This window comes from Puma concolor, chromosome D3, assembly GCF_028749965.1.
Source record: "Puma concolor isolate L17-30 chromosome D3, mPumCon1.1.hap2, whole genome shotgun sequence".
In the NCBI taxonomy this organism is placed as follows: Eukaryota; Metazoa; Chordata; class Mammalia; order Carnivora; family Felidae; genus Puma; species Puma concolor.
The window spans coordinates 35,667,753-35,692,760 of record NC_141678.1 but is presented as its reverse complement, the minus strand read 5'-3'; the positions used below and the strand labels follow the sequence as shown (position 1 = coordinate 35,692,760).

The 25,008-nt window shown below is 46.2% G+C and overlaps 1 protein-coding gene across 14 annotated transcripts in view; it reads left to right on the top strand.

The window, feature by feature from the left end:
* The window catches only part of MTCL1 (microtubule crosslinking factor 1), a 130,482-nt gene that overhangs the window by 92,513 nt on the left and 12,961 nt on the right, over positions 1 to 25,008 (top strand). For 11 of the 14 annotated variants that reach the window (XR_015242448.1, XM_086682473.1, XM_086682475.1 and 8 more), the window contains 6 exons: positions 1,282 to 1,512; positions 3,164 to 3,361; positions 12,745 to 12,912; positions 17,107 to 17,361; positions 22,591 to 22,887; positions 24,355 to 24,386. Coding sequence is in view for 13 of the 14 variants with exons in the window: in XM_086682473.1 (XP_086538599.1) it covers positions 1,282 to 1,512; positions 3,164 to 3,361; positions 12,745 to 12,912; positions 17,107 to 17,361; positions 22,591 to 22,887; positions 24,355 to 24,386 (1,181 nt within the window). In the remaining variant the exon portion in view is untranslated. The remainder of the gene's footprint in view (positions 1 to 1,281; positions 1,513 to 3,163; positions 3,362 to 12,744; positions 12,913 to 17,106; positions 17,362 to 22,590; positions 22,888 to 24,354; positions 24,387 to 25,008) is intronic. The other 3 variants (XM_086682479.1, XM_086682478.1, XM_086682483.1) reach the window with 3 other exon arrangements.

The window sequence follows — 25,008 nt, the reverse complement described above, 5'->3', positions numbered from 1 at the left end:
GAGATAACACTGCAAACGGTGAATGTCCAGTGTGTGAGGCTGCCCCTCTCCCCGCTCTGTCCTGCTCTTGTGCCCACGGGGCAGAGAACCCTTGGGAGGACTCTGAGGCTGCCAAGGTGGTGAATTAAATTACCACTATTTTGTGTTATCACAGCTTGAGTGCAAAAAAAAATCCGGTACAACGACTGGCCACGCAAGTCTGTGCGCAGACCCAGGACCTTCCCAGAGCTGCTTCTCTTCAGTGGCTTTAAGCACATGGGACACACAGGCGTGTTCCTCAGGCAGCCGTTGTCGCATCCCCATGGTTTCTGTGCACGAATCTAGCACTTTAGGAAAGTGAGACAAAACAAAACTCACTGCCTTGATCTTTGGCCCAGGGGGCGTGTTAAAGCGGGAGAGGACAGCTCAAAACAAGGCTGGCATCCTAACGCTTGTTTTTCGGACAGTGGAACAGAAAGCTTTCATCCCGTCTATCACTTTAGCTACTATTGATATTATTCTTGTGCCCCAATCTGTGCAATAAGATTTTATTCACTCCCCTTGGCTTAGTCATTATCGACATAATGATGGTTTATTGCTTGTAACGTGCCTGTACCCATGCTGAAAAGCAGGAACTTAGCATAGCAAGGGGAAACACTTCCTTTTCAGCAATGCTTTCTTTCCCTAAGGATCACTCATAACTGATAGGAACGTGAAGTCCTAAGTGTGGCAGCAGGTTGTCAGATTCTTGTTTGCCCACCACTGTATGCAGCAGAGGACCTCACATCTAGAGAAATCCCTGCTCCCCGACCTGCCTCGCCCACCTGCTCTCTGTGGGCCTTTCCGTCAGCTTGGCGGTCTCCACCTTCTGCTGGGGGTGTGCAGGCCAGAAGGCTCAGGAAGCCAAGGGGAAGGATCTCCACCTACTCCCCCTTTACAATCCCAGCGTGCCTTTGTGTGCAAGCCCACATCCAGAGGGCACATGGAATCTGCATGGAAATCAGCTGCAGGTAGTACATCCGAAAAGCCATTTCCCTGAAGTTTAGAGACCACTAAAAACACCCCGAGAGACTTGACAATGAAAATTGATTATAACCCCTTACTTTGAAATATAGGGTTTGCTTGTGAATCGGAAAACCCTTGAGGTTTTTATAACTAGTACACGTCTCAAGGAGTTTCCGTGTTTCACGTCCCAGGTGCAACATGGTAAGGATTGAACGGCAGTTTGCAAAGACTTTTGGTTTGGCTCGGGTGGCAGGTGGGAAGAGCCACTGTCACACTCTCTCCTTTTTTCCATTCAAGATGGAGGAGGAGCACCTCTACGCCTTGAGGTGGAAAGAGCTAGAAATGCACAGCCTGGCTTTGCAAAACACCCTCCATGAGCGAACCTGGAGTGATGAGAGAAATCTGATGCAGCAGGAGCTCCGTTCCTTGAAGCAGAACATTTTCCTTTTCTACGTCAAACTCAGGTGGCTGCTGAAGCTCTGGCGGCAAGGGAAACAGATGGAGGAGGAAGGCGAGGATTTCACGGAGGTACCTCTGCCCAGAGCGTTCGTTTTATTTGCGTCCGTTTTGTTCTTGCCGCCCAGGCACTGCTGTCCCTCTGCCTTCTACATACAGAGTCACACTCTGCCATTTCACGTTATTTTATCAAGTCCAATGCAGGCCATGGAAATGCAACAGGTTGTCGAGTTATACGTTAGACCAAGAATCCCATGCTGTCCTTTGACCTCATTTTTGTTTTTTTTTTTTTTTAATAAAATAGAGACAGCATGAGTGGGGAAGGGCAGAGAGAGGGAGACACAGAATCCGAAGGCGGCTCCAGGCTCTGAGCTGTCAGCATAGAGCCTGATGCGGGGCTCAAACTCACAAACCGCGAGATCATGACCTGAGCGGAAGTCGGACGCTTAACCAACTGAGCCACCCAGGCGCCCCTTGACCTTGTTTTCAGAGTCCTGGTCTATGGCTCCATCGTGCAGCACAGTTTTGCTGCCATTTCTTTTGCCGCTCATCTATGGATTCATGAACATTGTCACCTGGAGTCCCTTCCCATCTCTCGTTCCGCCTTGCTGGTTTGTCCAACCTAGCTCTAAATCTTTCTCTCTTCTTTCCATTTTGGTTTTTGTTCCTAAATGCTAGAGCCCCTCCTGCCAATGCCGTTTTATAAGCTCCAGATGGGCCAGATTTTTGCTGCCCTCAGAATCTGGGCACGTGCCTGTTCCCTCCTGTGCCTCCATATTCCCAGATTCATCCCAGGACAAGGACAGAGCCACTTCCTTTCTGATTGATCTTATTGATTAAGCCAGTGTGACCTCGAGCTCTGCAGGCTCCTTCCAGCCTTGCCTTCTGATGCGTGCAGGGCTGGGACCACTGAGGTTCTGAGCATGCGCACCCATGACTCCTGTGTCAGGGGCTTGAAGGCATCATAAGTGTCGGTTCCCTTTAGACTCCCAGGAACTTTTTGTCTGCTTTTACTTTAGTGAGCAGTGTATATAGTTTGCAGTCATCCTAGGAAGGGGAAGATACTTGGATTCTCTCTCCTCCAGGAGGGAAGAAAGTCTTCCAAAATCAATTCAACCTGCTTCCAAAGAGCCATGACCAAGAAAACCATCATTAAGCAAAACCTAGAAGTAGTTGTAAAGTCTCCTTCTGATCAGTTTGTAAAACCATAACTTTGGAGTTCCTCCTCTAGTTTGTAAAACCATAACTTTAATGAATAATCATTTATAAATCATAGAATTTGTCATTGCCAGGATAACTTAGAGTAAAATTTCCAATCTTTGCTGACCAATTGGGCACCCGTTGTTTGCTGTTCAAAGGAAGAGGGTTGGGGCACCCGGGTGGCTCAGTTGACCATCCAGCCCAGGTCATGATCTCATGGTTTGTGGTTTGAGCCCTGCATCCGGCTCTGTGCTAACAGCCTATTAGGGATTCTCTGTCTCCCTCTCTCTCTGCCCCACCCCCCCTCAAAAATAAATACATAAACATTTAAAAAATAAATAAATAAATGAAGAAGGTGGCCAGTGAGTTCATGAAATGGGCCAAATGAGCACATTTGGGAAAAGGCTAAGAAGTCAAGACTTGATAAGCCATAAAGTGGAGAATTATCCTCAAACAATAAAAACCAGGCTGCACAGCAAAGGATTTGGGTGGAGCTGTGATTATTGTCTCCTGCTGTTTTCAGAGTGAGCATCCAGAGACCCTCCCCAGGCTCGGTGAGCTTGGAGAGCAGGGAGACCCGAAGGGGGACAGCCCAGACCGGGACGACAATGGTCCAGGCTGCGGCTTTTCGATGGGAGAGCATTCTCCACACTCCCCTGTGCAGATGGGTGACCACGGATCGCGGCTGCAGCCTGCGCATGGGGGGCAGCTCCACAAGCAGGTGGGTGCCGAGGTCCCAGCCCCTCATTCTACCCACACGTGGGAGAGGAGACTGCCAGTCTATGTCTGTGTCATCTTTTTTTATGTGCTGGTGTTCCAGGGAGCAGGAAACTCCTCTGGCTGCCTATGATTGCCTGGTGCTGCATTTGTGCTAGAAATTTTATCATTAAGTCTTTTATTTCAGGGTCAGCCCATTAGTTTGTTAGGCTTACATGTATACACAAGGAGCATAGTAGGATCAGATCAGTTGGAGAGGTCAGCAAACGTCCCTGAGAAGGAGAAAGGGGGAAATGTTGAGCTGTGTGTAGAGTGATCTGCGGCTTTACAGAGGTTGACCATTCTTCCCAGGAAGAGACAGTACTGAGTGCAGCACCCTCCTCGTGGCCAGAATGTACAGGGCTGTTTTTGTTGAGGTTTAGCTGAATAGGCATCAGAAACATCACTCATGTGGCAACATGATGCATAAGGAGGAAAGAGAAAGTATTTTTTTTAATCCTAAACATGTATAAAGTGTTTTAAGTTCCTTTTGGGCCACTTGAAATAAAAATATTTGATGAGACTTAAAAAAATGAAAGCATGGGGATGGACGCCTGGGTGGCTCAGTCATTGAAGCATCTGACTCTTGATTTCAGTTCAGGTCATGATCTCGCAGTTTGTGAGATAAAGCCCCGCATCAGGCTCTGCACTGACAATGGGGAGCCTGCTTGGGATTCTCTCTCTCTCTCTCTCTCTCTCTCTCTCTCTCCCCCTCTCTCTCTGCCCTCCCCTGCTCATGCTTTCTCTTTCTCTCTGTCAAAATAAATAAATGAATTTAAAAAAAAATGAAAGCACATTAAAGTGAGGTGGGATTTCAGTGTATAATGTGAAATAATTATTAAATATTGCCAAATGCCACGTCTGTTAATTATTAAGCAGATAGCCCCTGCTTAATAAACCAAAAGGTACTGTTCCTGCCACCCAGATTTTTCACGCTTCTGTACAAAACAGCATGTGTGTTGGGTTTAGAGTGTTGAGACCCTAGGAGGCATCCAGCGTTAAAGGTTTTTCGCCCCCAGGCTTTCTGGACTCAGTCCTTTCTGACCCCGTGTTGCGTCTTTGACAGTTCTGCAGGGCAGAACCCAAAGCCCCACGCCCTAGACCCCTGGCTCTGGGGTGAGGGGCAGGGACGGGTGGACCCAGAGCACAGCAGTTACCCCGGGTGTGGCTGTCACCACTCAGCCTCTGACATTTGTGGGCACTCCCTGTGCACTGGACTCCACAGCTGCAGCTCCTCCCTCAGCCCAGAGCCACAGAGGGGTCAAGTGGGAGAGGGCTGGCATCAGATCTTTGGCTCAAATCCAAATGAGGAAAAGTAGTGATGTCCGAGCACAGTCCTGAGGGATATGTGTGTTTCCCTGCGTCGGTTTTCTCTCCACAGTCAAATCAGATTTTCACAACTGAAGAGCTGTTTTCTATGCACACCCATCCGTCCTTCATTTTCCCTGAACACTATGACTCGAGAAAGAGATTATACTTTCAGATGAACGTTTAATTACAATTATTAGGAAGTTTGTCGTTATGCCAGTGTCCCTGGGGAGATTTTAGCTCATGGAGTGAGTTTTTCCAGCAATTGATTTGGTTAGAAAATAAAATACTCCTTTGCGAATAATCCTTTAAAACCTACCACTTGTATTATTTTTAAAAGAGATGTTGTCAGTCCGTTCTATAAAGTATCTGTGATTAGCCCAAATACATCTGTTGATTACTACTTAGCCATAAACCTGCTACATCTGAGATCGCGCGTTGGGTGTTTCCCACGCGTGCATCCAAATGCTTAGGAAAAGGGAAAAAAATGTAACACATCTGGTTTTCGAAACAATTCTCATGGAAAATTTTACCCTTGGGTGGAAAATAATGCAGAGTCACTCAGCTGAAACCTCACGTTCAGTGTACTTCATTGTCATCCCGCTTTGCCTCGTCCTTCCCAAGCTGATTTCCTAGCTCTTCCCCTTGCAAGAGCTAATCACTTTGTACAGTTTGCGCTAGAAGCACACGGGGGGCCTGCGGGGTAGGGTGCCGACGGGCAGAATCAGGACTGCCTTTAATGGACCCGTCTGTCCATAGCAGTTAAGTGCACAATGCCGTCCATCCGAGGACAGAAGATTAATGAGCTCTACTGTACGACAGCTGATTGCCTGGGAGTGAACATTCTCAGTTAGCGGGTCTGCCTCCCTTTCGTGGCATGGGTATTAGCTGGACAGCCTGCCTGCAAGAAAAAGAACACGTGTCTCAGAGAGCCGCGCCCTTTGCAGAAACCCGGAGATCCTGCCAAGGTGATAATCAGAACGGGGAACGTGGCCTGACTCCTTTCCCAAGGCTATATTCCCAAGGAAGGCAATTTCCCAGGCCTCGGTCTTCGCTCTGGGTCGTAGTGAACATTCTCACAGTTGCACGCAGTAAATGACAAAATGCATCATGTCCAAAGAGGTAAAATGTATCGAATCAACTTTGGGAATAGTTCATAAAAAATTACCAGGTTGGGGCGCCTGGGTGGCTCAGTCGGTTAAGCGGCTGACTTCAGCTCCGGTCGTGATCTCAGTGTTCATGAGTTTGAGCCCCGTGTCAGGCTCTGTGCTGACAGCTTAGAGCCTGGAGCCTGCTTCAGATTCTGTGTCTCCCTCTCTCTGTGCCCATCTCCCTCTCGCACTCTGTGTCTGTCTCTCAAAAATAAAATAAATACACGTTAAAAAAATGTTTTTAATTATCATGTTGGAAAATACTCAGCTGTGTGAATGTTCCCTGTTAACTGATCTTCAGTCACACGACTAGTGCTCTAGTGGCAGGAACCCGATTGTCCTCGAGAACAGAAAGCACTTTTAGCTCGCCTGGCCTTCCGGAAGAACTGGAAACCATGCAAGAGCTTATTGGATAGCTCTCACCTAGTTCCAGGAAGCTTGCCACTATGTTAAGCTTTCGAGACCTAAGGCTTCATCTACTAGTAATTCCCCAAATCAAGATTTTTAATGCAAGGGGATTAACAGTGCCAGAATTATGTGGTTCTAATAGGTGATCGCCTGTGAATTGGATTAATTTATTCAAAGAGAAGTCACTTTTTCTTCCAGGGATGTGGCATAATATTCTTTATTAAAACATCTAAGTATAGGGGCGTCTGGGTAGCTCAGTTGGTTGAGCATCCGACTCTTGATTTTGGCTCGGGTCATGATCTTGCAGTTCACAAGTTTATGTGCTGACAGTGCAGAGCCTGCTTGGGATTCTCTCTCTCTGCCCTTCCTTGCCTCTCTCTCTCTCTCTCTCTCAAAATAAACAAACTTAAAAAAAAAATCTAAGTATAAATATAGAGAACCTGATTTAAAACTCAGAGCAAGATCTGATGAAATTATGTTTCATGTTAGTCTCCAATGACAGCTGGTCACTAAAGAGCCTCCCTTGGGACCCAGCTTTAGGACCAAGTAGAATCTGTTTCCCTGGACCTTTGTCACTCACTGGTCCAGGACTCATTTGGAGCCTAGGGCCTTCAAGAGCCATCCTAAGTAAAAGTCAGTGCCTTTGGCTCCCTGGGCCTCCCAGACTTCGACTCACCTGGGTACCCACTTTTCTGTTTTGCCCAAGATGCAGAAACTTCCCGAAAGAGCACCTGTGCCAGACAGGGCCTGTATGTCAGACTGTGATCTGCTCTTTTTTTTTTTTTACATTTATTCATTTTTGAGATATAGAGAGAGAGCACAAGCAGGGGAGGGGCAGAGAGAGAGGGAGACACAGAATCTGAAGCAGGCTCCAGGCTCCAAGCTGTCAGCACAGAGCCCAACGCGGGACTTGAACTCACAAACTGCAAGATCATGACCTGAGCCGAAGTCGGACACACACCAATTGAGCCACCCAGACGCGCCCCCCCCCGCCTTTTTTTTTTTTTTTAATAAGGAAGCTCTCCTCTAGAGCCTAAATCACGTTTACCTTTCAGTTTTGTATGTTGTACCATGGTTTATTCTGTGGACTTTGCAACTGTATAACCTCACCTAGGAGATAAGCAACTCTATAAAAAGAACCAGACTAGGGGCGCCTGGGTGGCTCTGTCGGTTAAACATCTGCCTGCAGCTCAGGTCATGATCTCATGGTTCGTGGGTTCGAGCCCCATGTTGGGCTCTCTGCTGTCTGTGCAGGGCCTGCTTCGGATCCTCTGTCCCCCTCTCTCTCTGCCCCTCCCCCTACTTGCTTGCTCTCTCTCAAGAGTAAATAAATTAAAAAAAAAAAAGAACCAGACCAGAGCTTATAATTATGAAACATAATTCATGTTTGCTGTGTGTTTTTGTTTGTTTCTGTTACTGTGCAAATAGCACAGATGCAGGAGGGGAAGAGCCACAAATGCTGAAGGATACTCAGGAAAGGACTCTCTCAGTCCCCATCCCCCCAGTGTTAGCCATGGTCAGCAGTTTATGACATACTTTTCTACGTGTGCAACAAACCCTAAACCTCGCTACTAAGTGATTTCTTCCCATCTGGCCACTTGATGTTCATCAGACCTGCCCCAGTTTCTTTGAAGCCTTTGGCTGATAACTCTGGGTTTATAACTTACTGAATACATGTCCATCAATTCCTTCACAAACCCACGTTTATTCTTGGGAACCTCTCTGAAAATTACAGTGACCTGCAGCACAGAGCCCACGTGGCCCGGATCACCTGCATATTCTCAGCCAAAGGACAAACGACTTTTTTGTACAAACATGAATTTCTCATCTCTGTAACCCTCCATCAGAGATTATGTTTTCGTGGCCAGTCTTCAGTGACGCCTTCTCTTTCATCTGTGGGAGGATGGTAGTTTTAGAAAAGAATCTCAAAAATAATCCAAATGGAACAATGGAAGTAAGGACGACAAATGGCTTATTAATAGTAAAATGTTGTTGGATGTGTACATGTATCCTTTCTGTCTGATCGCACAGTAAAGGACTTGTCTTGGGACTCTTGCCGGTAGAGGGGTTACTTTATTGAATAGTGTATGAGGTGTCCCTCTTTGTAATTATGAAATAGGACCTATGCCTCCCTGTGTTGGGGGTCAAGGGCAGCTACCACAGCATTCTAGAACTCCCTGCCTATGTCTACTAGCCTAAATGAATAGGAAGTGGAGGCCATCTGGCATTCTGTGGGTGGGCCCTTAGCAGCAGGTCAACAGAACAGAACAATGTATCTGTTCCAGTGTTAGATTACACTCATCTCCAGCATTAATGGCTCTGATACAGGCAAAGTGGTTGATGGTAGTTTAGCTCTTTCACAGAATTATGAAACACATATCTTAGAAATCTTACGCAGGAACGATTTTATCAAATAGCTGGCATTGCATCACAAATATCTTGGTGTGTTACCTTTCTCAGAAACTTCCTCTTCGCTTTCCATTAATGCTTATTGTATATTTGGGTGGCAGCCTTAATTAGCTGAAGCCCAACCTTGAACCTGGTATAAAGTTTAACACTTTATAGCACAGTCCAGCTCCTGATCCCAATTTTGGAATTATGGTAAGGCTTGCCCAAAAGAGATGAACTTAGAAGGGCTCAAATGCCCTTAGCCTAAGGAAAAGGAAATGGTGGAGCCATTTTATTCCTGCTTTTTTGTAAGAAAGCCAACAAGCTGATCTTGAAGAGATTGAAAAATTGGCCTTTTTCATTGAAATTGGCCTATGCTTAACAGATATATAAGCTAAAAGGTTGCATAATTGGGCCCCTGGCACAGAAGTTTCCGAAAAGTCTGCATCCAGGAAGACTCTCATCCAAAGACCTCTAAACAAACCAGAGAATCTTGATTCCATTCTTAACCTGATTAGGATCATCTTTTTACCCAAAACATTGCCCAGCAAGGGCCACTGCGGGGAGAAAAAGTAACACAAGTAACTTTAAAGCATTCTTTCAGGATGGCTCACTAATATTATTACCTTTGGTATGGAGGATGGCAATCGCTCCTAGAGATTAAGTGGCTCTCTTAGGCAACGTTTCAAAAAAACAAAACAACAACAACAACAACAACAAAAACCTGGGTAGAATATAATGTCAGAATTTAAGTATCTTGGCTCGGTTTGTCCAGCCTTGGGTGGGACAGACCTGGATTGCAGTCTGTGTTCTGCACTTCCTAGCAGAGAGAGCCTGGCAGTTCCTTAGCTGCTGCGTGTTCTGGTTCCTCCTCTGTAACAGGGAACGTGACGGTACGCACCTAGCACTGATGCAAGAAGCAGGTAATAACATCATGCAGGTGAATGATCAGCATACCTGATCTTAGCACACCCTCTGACCCATTAAAAGCAATTAGAATTACTCTTCATTACTGGGTTTGGGGCTTGGGGTTTTTGTTTGTTTTTGTTGTGAAAAGTTGATAAGCATCAGGCCCATCTGGGTCTTCAGAAATTTTTTCTTGGACATCAATCATTGGCGTTGTGCACCAATGGCCGAGAGCTAGTCTGGCTTCTTGCCATATCACATGCTGCTCCTGGGTGATTATAATAACGAGTATCAATGACATTGATCCTGTGGACTCTCCTGCTCCCTTTGGCCACCTTCATCCCAAAGCAATTTTTGAACTCCTGCCATGATGATTAATATTATACTGGTATAACAGCACATTATGTTGATCACTCTGACCCAAATGTGCATGAAAACATTAAGGCTTAATTTTATTTAATCTGATATTTGCTAATGGCAGCAAGTACTTATTTCTAGAGGAACCAAAATTTCAGTCTGCAAAAGGACTATTAATGTGACCTCCTGCTTTCGAGGACCACAAAGTTCCGGTCCTAATGTTGTCAGAGGCATTTAGTGCGGGGCTAAGAACCCTACAGGCTGGCTACATTCACAAAGTGGGGTTTGTAGGGAGCTATCCATTACATACAAGGATTGATTACATAGTTTTCTGCTTTTTCTTCCACGAGCATGAGATGACTACTCAGACTGGATCAAACCTCTTACCATTAGGTTATGCTTAAAATGCTTAGACTTAAAAAGTAGTGATTGTTTGTTTTTTTGAGAGAGAGCGAGCAAGCCATGAGTAGAGGAGAGGGGCAGAAGGAAAGCGAGAAAGAGACAGAGAGAGAATCCCAAGCAGGCTCCACTCTGAGTGTGGAGTTCCATGTGGAGCTCGATCCCATGACCCTGGGATCATGACCTGAGCTAAAATCAAGAGTCAGACACTCAATTGACTGAGCCACCCAGGAGCCCAAAAGTAGTAATGTATATATTTTTTAAACTTAAATTCCAAAGATGAAAATCCCAAACGAATCTACCATAAAATATAAATAAATGTTTTCAAACAAATTCTGTACTCAGAAGGGTGTGTATTTCTGGGAAAAAAAATTGCAATACCTCTTCTCACTCACCTGTGCTTACATAATTTTTAAGTACTTTTGGTGTCAAGTTGACTTATTATAGTTATTTATTATAGTTGTACATATACCCTGAGCAGCTCGCTGAGTATAGTGGTAATTTTCTTACATTCAGGTGGTTGGAAGGAATGTGTAGGATTTTTAGAAGGTTCTCTAGTTGCTGAATCTTGAAAATGTTAACTGAACTGTACCCTTCATGGCTTCAGTCTCAGGGCTACTAAAGTAAAAACTGGTGTTCAAAGAGAGAAAAATGAAAGAGCAATAAATGGTAACAAATAGGCCTTTCTCCCCAAGTGAAAGTCTACCACATGTAACTTCAGACAACTTACAGGGAGAACTGGGGAGTTTTCAGTAATAAATTTGCTAATGTTAAGGAGTTTCTCTTTTCTTTTTTTTAAATGTTTTTATTTTATTTTTGAGACAGAGACAGTGAGAGAGAGAGAGAGAGCGGGGGAGGGGCAGAGAGAGAGGGAGACAATCCAAAGAAGGCTCCAGGCTCCGAGCTGTCAGCACAGAGCCCGATGTGGGGCTCGAACTCACAACCCGCGAGATCATGACCTGAGCCCAAGTCAGAGACATAACCGACTGAGCCACCCAGGAACCCCAGGAGTTACTCTTTTCTAACTCAACTTCATTTAAATCCAAACATACAGCCAAAGTATCTTAAATTCTTCCCAAATGTGGCTGACCATTTTTATCTATGTGCACATGTGTTTCGGGGATTAACTAGTTTTAGAATCACGACGGACTCTCCACGTGATGCAGGAGAGCTGGGAATAGTGAGTGTCCTGCTGCCCTTGGCATGAGAGGTTTATCAAGCAGGGGGGATTTGCTCTGAGAATAAGGGGTCCTGTGTTCCCAAAGTCAAGACGGTCTGCATCCAGACAACTGAGAGAGCTTTAATTCTACCTGCCTCATAAATGCACCAAACAAGATGGCCCGGAGACAGTCTGGAAGCTCATGATGCACTAAGTGTTTTCTGCCCAACTGAAAGAGATGAGCTCATGGGGCTTTTATCATCCAGGTACCATAATTGATTCAGGATTTAATGCACTTAGACAAACCTTTCTGGTATAGTGTCCGTGCCAAAATGTACTAAGATAGCCAGCATGGTTTTGAAATGTGCCTTCAAAGGGCAGGGTGGATTTTAGAAAATATAAAATCTCTAAGTTAGGTGTAAGCAGATTAGGGATAAAAATCCCATTTTCATTTATGAGACCTGTTTGCGTACTTCCCACAGGCTGAGCACTGTGTGAAACACTGGAAATCAGGAGTGGGTAAGGTTTTGTCTCCCGCCCGCCACCCGTGTACTTTACCGTGGTGGTGGAGTGATCAGGGGCGGCACGAGAAAACAAGTAGGCGCCATGGTTATTCATGCTGTTGGTGCAGCAGAAAAGAGGGGCACAGTGATTCTATCTCAGAGGACCATGAGGAAGCCTTCACGAACAAGTGAAGCGTTCACTTTTGGCTTTGTTTATGAAAGCTCAGCATGCCCTTCCCCACATGGCCATACTGATCCATACGAGCCACACAGTATGACCACGCTGTGCTTATGAGAGACACAGAGCCTATTTTTTTATTCCCTTCTGGTTCAGTGGCTGGTATTAAAATGACAGAATAGGTCGGTGAGTGTTCAGATCTTGCTAGAGCTGCATCCCCAGTCACAGCTTTGGACGTCTGAAGTCACATGTAGCGTCCTCGCAGCCCCGGCTTCCGGGTTCCCCGTGGCCTCCTGCAGCTTCCTCCCTTCTGCTTCTGGGCCTGGAGGACCAGCCTGAGTGCCAGCCTCCCTCCTATTCCGACAGGCCCTTAGCAGTCTTAGCCCCAGGAGCCTGACAGCCGGCAGCGGGGGGACCCCCTGGCTGCGTCCCACTAACCGTGCAGACTTCGCACCTGCTCTACATACACCCACCGCAACAGCCCCTTGGACACAGCCCGGCACCCCGTTGATGCTAGGCTCCCCTCCTCTTCGGACCTAAAGAAAACCCTGGCACGAACTGGCAGACCCGACTCCATGTTCCCCCCTGCAGGTGGTGGAAAACCAGCAGCTGTTTGGTGCGCTCAAGACCCTGCTGGAGGACCTGCACGCGGAGCTGCGGGAGGACGAGCATGCGCGGCGGCGGCTGCAGCAGCAGTACGCCAGCGACAAGGCCGCCTGGGACGTGCAGTGGGCGGCGCTCAAGTGCCGCCTGGAACAGGTACCTGCCCGCGGGGTCTCCCCTGCCCCAACTGTGGGGCCTCCGTTGTCTGGGCCAGGTGGGGAGAAGGCACAGTACCTCGGATCCAGGGTGATCCTTGTCCAAAGAGATCATCGACTCCGAGGTGAAAGCCTGGAACAGCTGCCAGCTCGCTCTTTTCGCTCTCTCTCTCCTTAAAATTCCCAGCCTTGGGGCGCCTGGGTGGTTCAATCCGTTAAGCGTCCAACTTCGACTCAGGTCATGATCTTGCAGTTTGTGGGTTCTGTGCTGACAGCTGGTAGCCTGGAGCCTGCTTCAGATTCTGTGTCTCCCCCTCTCGCTGCCCTTCCCCACTCACGCTCTGTCTCTCTCTGTCTCTCAAAAATAAACATTAAAAAAAGTTTTCTTTTTTAATTCCCAGCCTTTCCGAGACACCTTCGTCCCCCTTCCCAGTCCCTCTCCCGAGAAGGAAACACAGTCTCCACAGAACGCCTTTGGCCAGTAGCATTTATTTTCCCATTCTGCACTGAATGAGGCGGTACTTAGCCCCATCGAAGGATGGCCCAGTGTGAAGTGGTGATCAGAACACGCTGACACAGTTCAGACAGGAACAAAGAAAATGCAGATTGTGGCTTAGTTATCTCTGGAAAAGGAAAACATGTGCATTCCTTTAGATTTCTCCAAATACTGAAAAGAGCTTGTAGACCTTCCACTACGTGCCCTGGAGGTCTGATCAGTTTCCGTGTCCTTATCTCCCCTGGAGGAAATGGAGGCCCAGAGGAAGTGTCGGGTCTCAGATCATGGAGCCTTCAGTGCTCGAGTGGAGAGAACAGGGTCCTGCCTGCACCCTCCCAACAGAGCAGAGGCTCTTTGGAGATTTTAGACCAGGGCCATGGTTGTTAAGGTCAGACTTCTCCAGAAACGTTCTTTTCTTAAGTGTTTTCTCCCTGGAAATCCTTAAAAGCAATGTCACCTCCTGCCCAGAGTCTGCTCACTCAGGTGGTTTCTCCAGATCTCTTCCAGCCCCTTGATCATCATGGGAGTAAATCTGTGCATCTTTGATAATCTACTTTCTAGGCCCTGTTTTGAGGCAAATCTTAAACTAATTAAAATTTTATATGAATTGGCCAAGTCGTGAAAGACAAAGAAATTTTCCCAGAATGGAGACATCTTCCAAATGGCCTTGATAAGAGATGAAAGGGCCTGTCATGTCAAAAGAAAACAGCTTCCCTGGTACCCACAAGTTCAACTGCATTGCCAGCTGGCCCAAGGGAGCATCGCTATCAGGTTCATAGCCCTAGGTAGAGCAGAGACACAGCCTTCTCTGCAGAGGAAGCAGCAAAGCATAGCAAAACCAAAGCACCAGGCCAGGCTGGCGGAGCTGCTGACCCAGTTATGAATCCTGTCTACTTGCCCGGTAGGAGATTCTTACTAGATGCTCTGTTTATCTTCGTGCACAGCCTGAAGCATCCGCAGTGGAGGAAAAATGAGTAAGGATGCTCTTTAAGCCTATTTTAAAATATGTTTGTGGGGGAGAAAGCTAAATATTTTCAAAGATGTAAGTGTAGGTGTAGCTAAAGAAAGGAGGCCTAATCTTTGAGATGAGCCGATTTCAAAATATTTCATCTTTGTTTTAGAGAAACCTGCCATCCACCCACACATGTGCTACACATAAAGCCTCGGGAAAAGTCAATAACACTGAGAAATAAAAATAGGACTTCAAACCCAGAAGCAAGGTGGCACTAGGTGAAGATTCATCTTCCGCCCAAATCGTTGAAGAAGGTTCTGACACAATTGCAGCCCAGGAAGCAGTGAATGCAGGCAGAGGATGGTTCACTTATAATCACCCACCCCCCGTCTTTACTCTCTTCTACTTAAAAGCAAAACAAGTGAATCCTATCAGAAGTTAAGTATTTTCTCTCCGTGACTTAACTCTCCTTCACTTAACTCCCAACTCAGACCTTGTTCTAGATGCCATCAAATAAGATGTTTCTTGAAGGGACTGTCAGTGCAGTGGGAGAGCCAGACAAGGGCGGCAATTTGTAATAGTGTGATAAGTGTCCCACAAGGCCTATACACGGTGCTGCTGGGGGGGGGGGAGGGGGATGCAGAGCCCATACCTCAACCTGAGGTTTCAGGGAGGGGGTGTTCATGAAAGTGCTGCTGCTTAGCATGAGTCTTGGAAGATGAATAAGAGTGGGTACATGGGAAAAGAGAGAAAGGATGTTTCAGACAAAAAAAGGCACAACGAAGAAAGGAGCATAGTACATCCGAGGAGCCGCACCTAGTCAGGTTATGAGGGAGAGGAAGAATGTGCAAAAGATTGAAACAGAAATCCCGACTGTATCACGGAAGTGAAGCATTTTGGATTTACCTCTGCCAAAGAGTGTCCTGACTTCAAGGAGGAGGATGGATTAGAAGCCCAGTAGAATTGAATAGAGTAACATGGTTCCATCCATAAAATCCGGGGGTCTGCCGAACCGGAATGGGGAAAACATGCATCTGTATGTTCGCTAATCTTTTGCTAAAATGTATCATGTTCTGCAGCAACAGTAAACTTCCAGTTTCTTCCTCCTGTCCTCTGCTGTTGTTGCCCCAGTTTACTTCTACACGGTCTGTAAACACACATCACGTTGCAACTGTTTTTGCTTTAGGCACTCAGTAACACTTTAAAGCAATTAAGGGGCGCCTGGGTGGCTCAGTCGGTTAAGCGTCCGACTTCAGCTCAGGTCATGATCTCACAGTTTGTGAGTTCGAGCCCTGCGTCGGGCTCTGTGCTGACAGCTCGGAGCCTGGAGCCTGCTTGGAATTCTGTGTCTCATTCTCTCTCTGCCCCTACCTCACTTGTGCTCTGTCTCTCCCTCTCTGTCTCTCAAAAATAAATAAATAAATAAATAAATAAATAAATAAATAAATAGGTTTTTAAAAGGGGAACATGAGTTTGGGAACACCTGGTGGCTCAGTCGGTTGAGCATCCAACTTCGGCTTGGGTCATGATCTCACGGTTCGTGGGCTTTGCACTGACAGCATGGAGCCTGCTTCAGATTCTATCTGCCCCTCCTCCACTCGTGCTCTCTCTCTCTCTCTCTCTGTGTCTCTCTCTCTCAAAAATAAACATTTAAAAATGTTTTTAAATAGGGGAAACATGAGTTTTTATTTGTACTTCTGTCATTTCCAGTGTTCTTCATTTTTTGTGTGTATGAGTGTCTCTTAGTATCGTAATCCTTCTGCCTGAAAACTTCCTCCATCATTTCTTGAAATACAGGTCTGCTGGCAATGATTTTCTTTTATTTTAATTTGTTTAAAAATCATCTTTGCTTTAGTTTTGAAAGATATTGTTGCTGAGCATTGAAGTCTGTTGAGGTTGACCCTTTCCCCCTTCAGTCCTTCAAAGATGTTGTTCCATCATCCTCTGACTCAAATAGTTTCAGAGGAGAGGTCAGCTGTCATTCGTGTCTGTGTACCTCTGGGTGTGGTATGTTTTTCTGTCTGCCTCCACGGTTTCCTGTTTGGTGTTGAGCAGTCTGAATATGATATGTCTAGATGGAAGTTTGTTTTTTTGTTTTTTGTTTTTTGTTTTTTAATGTTCATTTATTTTGAGGGAGTGAAATAGTGTGAGCAGGGGGAAGGGCAGAGAGGGAGGGAGACACAGAATCCGAAACAGGCTCCAGGCTCCAAGCTGTCAGCACAGAGCCTGATGCGGGGCTCTAACCCACGAACCGTGAGATCATGACCTGAGCCGAAGCTGGACGCTCAACCGACTGACCCACCCAGGCGCCCCTAGATGGAAGTTTCTTTGATTGTTTGTTTTGGTATTTAATCTCATGGCTGTTTAACGGATATTTATTGTGAACTGGTAGGTCCCACTGCTACTCCATCACCAGTGTCCATACAGGGGCTGAGGACTTAGGGACATGTACTGCCCTCCAGGAACTCTGCAGAAGGAAGACAAGATAGGGTGGTAACCAAGTCAGTAAGTGGAGCTGAGAAGCAGATGAGAGGAAGCTAAGCGGACTCACTGCTTTACATTCCGTGTGACTCTGTCAAATGCTCCTAACTAGGACTTTAAAACTGAAAATTGTTTTTTCCATGAGACTGGTCAGATCTGGGCTGAAACATGTCTCCAGGGACAATATGCAAACGTGCTGAGATGTTCCTCACCTGTTAATACAAGACCGGCCAGGGATTAAGGTCTAAGTCTTTTCTCCTTCCCAGCTGGAAGAGAAGACGGAGAAGAACTTGGGAGAACCAGGCTCTTCCGCCGACAGCAAAGGGGCCTTCAAGAAGGAGAGGGAGACGCACCAGAAGCTCCTCGCCGACAGTCACGGCCTGGTTATGGACCTGCGTTGGCAGATCCATCACAGCGAGAAGAACTGGAACCGGGAGAAGGTGGAGCTTCTTGACCGTCTAGACCGAGACCGGCAGGAGTGGGAGCGGCAGAAGAAGGAGCTCTTGTGGAGAATAGAACAGGTAAGGGAGCGCGAACAGGGAAGAGGGTACAGACAACTAAAGTGACCTGGAAATCGGAGCACTTAGGGGAAAAAAATAGATCAGCCTATTGCGAGGTCCTTACTACATCAGGATGTTCCACGGGCTTCCAAAGGAAGAGGAAAAAATAGCAGAATTTCTAGTGCGGGAGATCCAGACTGGGCCCTGCTAGTACACAGATCTCATCACAAAGCTTGTGAGTAACTTCCTTGTGTGTATACGTGTGGGAGGTCTGTGGTCAGGGCTGGGGGGGTGAGTGGCATTTTAAAAGAAGTTAAAGACTAAACTTGAAAGATGAGGTTATTTCAGGTCTTATTAGGTGATTCCTGCAAGATGCAAACTACCTTTGAAGTTGGCCACTAAAGATGTGGTCACAGTCACTGCTCCAACTTGAATGGAATTGCTGTCCATTAGGAAAGAAATTGCTGAATTAAGTTGGAAATCAGGCTGTTTGCACCTGCTGTGGATCTTGCTGAGCTGTGATTAGGTAGGACCGTAGTCGGAGAGGGAGCTGGTAGTTCATTGCCTTCAGCTAAACAAATGATTCCAACACCCAGATGAATTCAGCGGGGGATGGGGAGTTGTTTTTCTACCTTCCAGATAATAGAAAATAAGTCTACATTGCGTCAGACTTAGGACGCTTTGCATAGTTGGGGTCATGCCTGAGTGATGCACAAATTAAATTTTCTCATTAAACTGATGAAGGCTTGGAATTCTTCCCTGGATGGAGTTTTACATAGCATATGTGTATTTTTTTTATTTATTCCAGCCAGGCACACTTATAAATTTATGAAGCCTCAAGGAAACGTATTAATCAATAGGAAACCAAGTTCAAGAAAAATAACATTACTCTATTACAAACACCCATACTGCTGGCATTTATGTGGGAGCCTTTTGAAAACTGTGCTCTATCATTCCAAGATGTGGTACCTGTGTTATGCAGGTGCAATGGCCAGGGTTAGTTTCTGTATACTGTCCGGGTGGGAGAGAAGGTGAACGAGCTAAAAAAAAAATAAACAAACCAGGAGCCCTTGGCTCAGAAAGCGTTGAGAAGAGGGGCACCTTGGTGGCTCAGTCGGTTGAGCACCTGACTTCGGCTCAGGTCATTATCTCATGGTTTGTGGGTTCAGCCCCCGCGTCGGGCTCTGTGCTGATAGCTCAGGGCCTGGAGCCTGCTACAGATTCTGTGTCTCCCTCTCTCTCTGTCCCTCCCCCACTTGCACCCTGTCTCTCTCTATCTCAAAAATAAATAAAACTATTTTTTAAAAAATTTTTAAAAAGCATTGAGAAGAAAGCACAGTGCAGATAAAAAGGAGCAACAGTTCCTCCCAGATCTGATTACGCACACAACTGAGCCACCATACTGATATCTGATGTGGTTGCTTTCAAAATTCCCCAAATTCTATCAAAGGAAAGGTGACCACTTCCTGTTTAGCCTAGAAATGCATCATTTGAGAAGAATCTTCTGCATTAAATCCCCTGTGTGCCTGTGCTCTCCTGAATGGATCAGCTGTTAGGTGGAAATGGCAAGAGCAAAAATAGCATGTATTCTTGCAAAACGGTCATTGATTTATCACATCCAGCTTCAGGTAACCAGGATCTCCGTAACTCCAGGCACCTTGTTATCAGAGAGGTTCCCTCTTGGCCTGTCCCACCTGTACCACAGTAAGGCCGTCACGATCCCTGCCATGGCCCCTCTGGGGTCCCCTTTGGCTGTGAGCTATGGGCTCCTTGGTCTTGGCATTGCTGCTTTTTAGAAGTCACACCCTGGCTATCATTTAAACAAGCTGTTAGGGTTTTACTTGGAGGAAGGAAGAATTCCTAGTGAGGGAAAATATAGTAAGACATCTGATGATATTGAGCTTTTGAAGAGTTCGTGACCAGAGAAGTGCAGGTGCCCCATTTTAAGAAACTGTATTTTGAAAGATAAAAGCGGGCATGTGCTTGCTGAACCCCATTTCCGACTCACGTCCGTATTCCGTGTCAGGACCGCAGCAGACCTACCAAGCCGACAGCCTCAGAACTTCAGTCCTCAAGGTTAACGTCTCTGGACGTAATGGATGCAAGACACATGGGTTCCAGGCAGTCATCTGTTCCTGAAATCTGTGTGGTGGCTCCCACCGGCTTTGTACAATGATCTCACTGCTGTTTTTAGAAGAGGATTTGTTGCCAGTGAATGATGCTTCAGATATGCGGTTGTGGCTTTCAAAAATAAATCTGGCCTTTTCCCACAAATAGTCAGCATTTTAAAAGACAATTTTATAAACCTTGGTGCCCAATCCTGAAAATTAGATAAAGCAGTTATAGGCGTTCTCCGTAAAAGAGGAAAGTGGCTGAAGTGTGTGTATGCGTGGAAGTTTTGTTTATCATTCATTGAATTTTTAGCCCCGCATTCCATAGATAAACAAGAAATAGAAGTGAACATTCTTCATAACGTATGCTCTTGACATTTGACTACTTGGTGAGCCACGTAACCTTGACTGTGATCACCCTAACACAGTTGGTGAAGGAAGTGACACTAAATCCATTTTCCACTTTCAGAACACATGCTTCATACTCGTCCGGTGTCATTAAATTCCGACATAATTTCTGTGCCACATGAGGCATTTTATATGATGGATGACTGTGGGAATGTGGTTAAGGTCATATAACACATATCATCTATCTTATCAACGTCTCTTGTCCCGGTCCAGATTTGACTGGGTGATAGTTAACTTTTATGGAGTCACACTACATTTCTCCTTAGAATTAAGTTCCCAGTTAACACGCAGATGATATAGGACCCGCCGCTGTACTAAAGACCTAAAGGAAGGACCCTGTGTCGTTCCGTTCTCCTTCCAGTAACTTCCTTAAATCAGCTGCTTCTACACCCTGAAAGGCCATTCTTTTGAAACCTGCTCACAAAGTGACCTTTTTTTCCTTTGACCATTTGGGTAAGGTGACACCTTTGAAGGTTTATTGTTTCCTGTATTACTTGAAATGCAAAGCTTTTCCGTTTTCTATTTGCACTAAAAGTTGTCCTGCTGCAGGATTCTAAGTACAGTAGGTGCTGATGGCTGGTTTGAAATGACTCTCCTAGGAAACCCGATCCTTTTAAGGACCCATTATTCTATTACAACACCCCAGAGGCATCTTACAGCAGATACCTCCCGCTAAACCCATTCCAGTTCATTTTTAGGAAACCTAACACTTCCCAGCTTTAGTATACATTGCTTCTGGCCGCCTGGGTTTATTTTTGAATTCCCACTTTGCTGAGTTAGAAATGTGCTGGTTCAGAGCTCTCCTCCTTAGTCATTCTTTCCTCCCCTTCACACACACCCGCGGAGCACATTTACAGCTTCGAATGTGATTCTTGTGTTTTAATTCTCACCCAGAATAGCTTAGGGATGATCACGTGTTGAAACTCAATTGCGCTGACATGCGTTAGATGAATAAAAAAAAAAAAAGCTTTCCTTTTTTGTTGTTTTGTTTGTTTTTTGGTTTTGGGTTTTTTTTTTTGTTTTTGGGTTTTGGGTTTTTTTTGTTTTTAAAGAAAATGCTAGCATCTTTAAGAGAACTGAGAAGAATTGTGTCTTGGGGTTGAGAGCACAGGGGCGTAGCTGAAACCCAGAGCGATTGGCTTGTTCGCTAATTCAGCTGTGACCCGGCCTCAGACTCTTGACATTTAAGCTCTGGCTACGTGCATCTCCATCTTTCTCAGAAACTGAAGATAATCCACCGCCTCAGAAATTACTAAAAATGAGGAAGAGTCCCCTTGTCCCCATTCTCACACGTGACTTTGTTCCTGACGATGCAGAAGCCACACATACCTCCTGCTCATGGATGAGGGCTTCAGTGAGGACCCAGAAGTGTAGCTGGTGAAATGGGCTGTTAAAAAAAAAAAAAAAAAAAATTAATGCTTCCAAGGGAGTTTTGGAACTTCCTGGCACCCTACTTGAGGACTGGAAATCTTTCTTCTTCGGAAAATCCAAATGTCACTTTCACCCTTCAGATAGTTTTCTTGTTCAGAACAGCAGCCAACGTGCTAGAGCGTGTGAGCAGGTCACCCAGCAAAGACCCCGGTGGAGACACGTGGGTGGAAATATCCTCAGGCCTCAGTTACGCTTTCTGCGCCTGTTTTGGAAGGAAGGCAGTGAGGAAAGCTCCAGAGAGTCCGGGGGGAGCCGTCTGTTAGGGCTTCTCCAGGGAGTGAGCACCATTTCTGCACACCATTTCTCTGCCTGTCGCTGTGAATTCACATTGACTTCCTTCCTAAATGGCTCCAGGTTGTTCGTTCTAATGCCGTAAACAGGCAAGACGTGTATCAGTGCGCCCAGGCCCGAGCGAGGTCAGTGGTGGTTGTCTTGATGACAAGCATTGAGCTGTCCAATGGGCCTGGCCCCTGGTGGGCTCGCCTTTCTTGTGGCCCCTCCACAGCAGGAAGCCGTGCTGTCCCCGTTTCACAGATGACGACACTGAGCTGAGGAAACCAGCAAGGCACAGGACAATGGCTCCAACTCAGACCTCCCTAACTCCGGGGGTTCCCAAGTTTCTCAAGTCAGGCAAAAAAAAAGTATGGCTCTAAAGTATGTGACATATTTTTCTTGTTTTCAGTCAGATCCGATCTTTAATCGACTTTATAGCTAAGCTTTAACCCTCTCAAGCAAAGTGGAAGTTGCTTTTGACACCCAGTGGTTACAACCCAGTTCGATCACTTAGGTGACATAGGGGACTCATCCTAAATGACAGTATTATAATTAGGAAACCTGCTGGTTAGGAAAATCAAATTCAGCCTCAGAAATTTGCTGCCACTGATGGTTTTCCATTGAGTGTGCCTTAAGTTCTGAAGGTATAAAGGGAGTTCTAAATATGTCACTTAACAGTGTTCAATGTTTTAAATAAATGTATAATTTCTGTGAGCAGTTCGCCAAGTTATATCCAGTACTCCAAGTTACACATAGGAATATATATATTCTCGTCAGAAGGAGTTGGCTTGTGTGTATAGTTAATGCAGATTTTCCAGTCCGGATAAAATTGTGATTTTTTTTTTAAATAAAAGCATCTGTAATGTCGTGTTACTTTTGGAATTAGGGTCAGACCTTTAAGAACATATACTTCTCATAGTCTTTCCAGTGGCCCCAAATGTAATTCCAAACTGGGGAGAAGCAGTGGTCTTAGGGAGAGCAAGAGGGAAAGGTGAGGCTAACTGCTTTCATTTTTAAAACGCTCAAGTTGCAGAAAGAAAACAGCCCCCGGAGAAGTGGCAGCTTCCTCTGTGATCCAAAAGAAGGCAACATCCGCCCCTTTGCCCACCCGGGAAGCCCCCGTATGCCCCGTCCCTTGGGGATGTGGCCCTGCGCAGACACAGACTCTACCCCATTTGAAGACCGGCCGCTGTCCAAGCTGAAGGAATCGGACAGGTGTTCAGCACGGGAAAATCTCTACTTGGACGCCTTGTCCCTGGATGACGAGCCAGAGGAGCCTCCGGCCCGCGGGCCCCAGCGGGAGTTCAGGAACTGCCTCCCCCAGGTCGGCTTGGGATTTGGGGTCCGGTTAACTGCTGCAGGACCCCGGGGTTGTCAGAAAACCTGGCCGTGGGGTCTGCAGTCTCCAGGGCTTTGCACATCGCAGCCTCTGGGTTGAGTACACAGGAAACGTTCACAATACCAAGAGCTTGGCTTGGTGATCTTGATACCAGGCTCCTAGCATGTGCTGTGGTCAGGTGCACTCTGCCACCGCGTCTCGGGTTTGAATGTGCAGGACTGTGTCCTCTGTGAATGAAAGGTCTCCCACGTGAGCAGGTCCAGTGAAACACAAGAGGAGACAGTTCAATCTGAGAACTATAGGTCTTCAGCCTCTCTTTAAATCATACCAGCCTTCTGATTCTAAACTTGCTGGTAACAGTAAAATCTGTTCTAAAGAAAGCACTCACATTGGGAACTAGTGAGTGTCACTAAACAATGACATACTATAAATTCTTGCTCTGTGCAAAGGGGAAGAAAAATCCAACACTTAGAAGCCATGCGTCAATTAGATCAGCAAATCTATGAGGTAAGCACTGGGCTGAAATTTCCCCGGTGCAGCATCAGGTTTTTCTGGTTACCCCTTTTCAAAACCTAGGTTTTAAAACCGGGTTTGATTTTAGGAATTAGTACGCGTGGGTCAGTTTAAGAGTTGCTGTACCTGTCATTGAACCTGTCCCAAACACTTAACAGACTTCAAAGAGTTCTCGTCAAGTAGTGTTGAAATGTGGGTCAGTTACACTTGAGTCAGGTGTCTGTGAGGTCAAGTACCTTCTCAGCGGTATGTAGCCAGGTGGCATGACATCACCAGTATGCCACCCTGTTTGATCTATCAGCAACCCCCGCAGTGCAGCCGCGCAGCAGAGAGAAAGCAGACCAGGGTCGGGAGCCTGCCCTGTCCCAGCTCCAGAGTGACCGCGGCCCCACATTGATGGGTACAAAGTGGGAGTCGTTGTAAGTTCACCTCTCATTCCGAATGGCCACGCTCACAATCAAGAAAGTGCTCACGCCTAAGGAGGTTGCATCAACTTCTACAGTGAGGCTTAGCCCAAGGGACATCAGTCTCCTAACTTCCTCTCTTGGGGCCCGATCTTCCCTTCGCCCACCTCCTCCTCTCTCTCTCTCTCTCTCTCTCTCTCTCTCTCTCTCTCTCACACACACACACACACACATTCAGATGTATTCAGGTCATTACAAAAGCCAGCTTTGAAATTTACGTACTTAGAAGTCCTTTGAGGAAGCCCAGAAGAGCCACTTCCTTCACGGTGAAGTTTAAAGCCAGTTTTTCTCACACACACGGGCTCCTCCCTGGACTGCAGGAGCTCCAATCCCTCATCACCCTGTGGGTTCTGGTTTTATTGTCGTACCTCGAAGGGCTGGGGGGCAGTGGCTCTCCCGACCGAAATTTAGCACATCGAAGGTGCCTAGGCAGCCAGTATTAACTGATTCCGACGATCTTATTTTTTCTTTATAGGAAGAAGAAAATCACAAGGGAAATCTTCAAAGGTAAGTAAGCTTGATGAAAACAGTAGTTAGGCTACTGGAATGAAAACCTCTTGGTCTTAAAACTCTCTCTTGTCACTGCAGTCGTGATAACACGGTCTTCAAAATGACTTAAAGTAAGACTTCCGAATAAGTAGTGGCTTTATTATTATTGATTTCATCAATATGCTTCTTTTCTATCATTCACCACGGAAAAGCCAGAGACATGCTGTACTTGTGTGGGTGTTAGTGTCATGGTGAGAACGGTTACAGGTGTGCGTTGTGTATAGAAAGGAATGTTGTGTTCAGTGGGTTTGGAAAAGTCCACAGAAACCCCTCTCTTGTCATTTAGTCTGGAAAGACTCCCTCTTGATGTGCTGTGAGACATTTTATATACCGTGCATTTAAAGCTCTCCCAGGAGGATTTATTAAGATACTTCCTGGCCGTTGGGGCGCCTGGGTGGCTCAGTTGGTTAAGCGTCCGACACTTGATCTCAGCTCAGGTCTTGATCTCAGGGTCATGAGTTCAAGCCCCTCATTATTGGGCTCTTTGCTGGGTGTGGAGCCTACTTAAAAAAAGAAAAAAGAAAAAAGATATTTCCCAACAGTGAACTTTGAAGTAAATACAAAGTAAGTGATGTTGGTG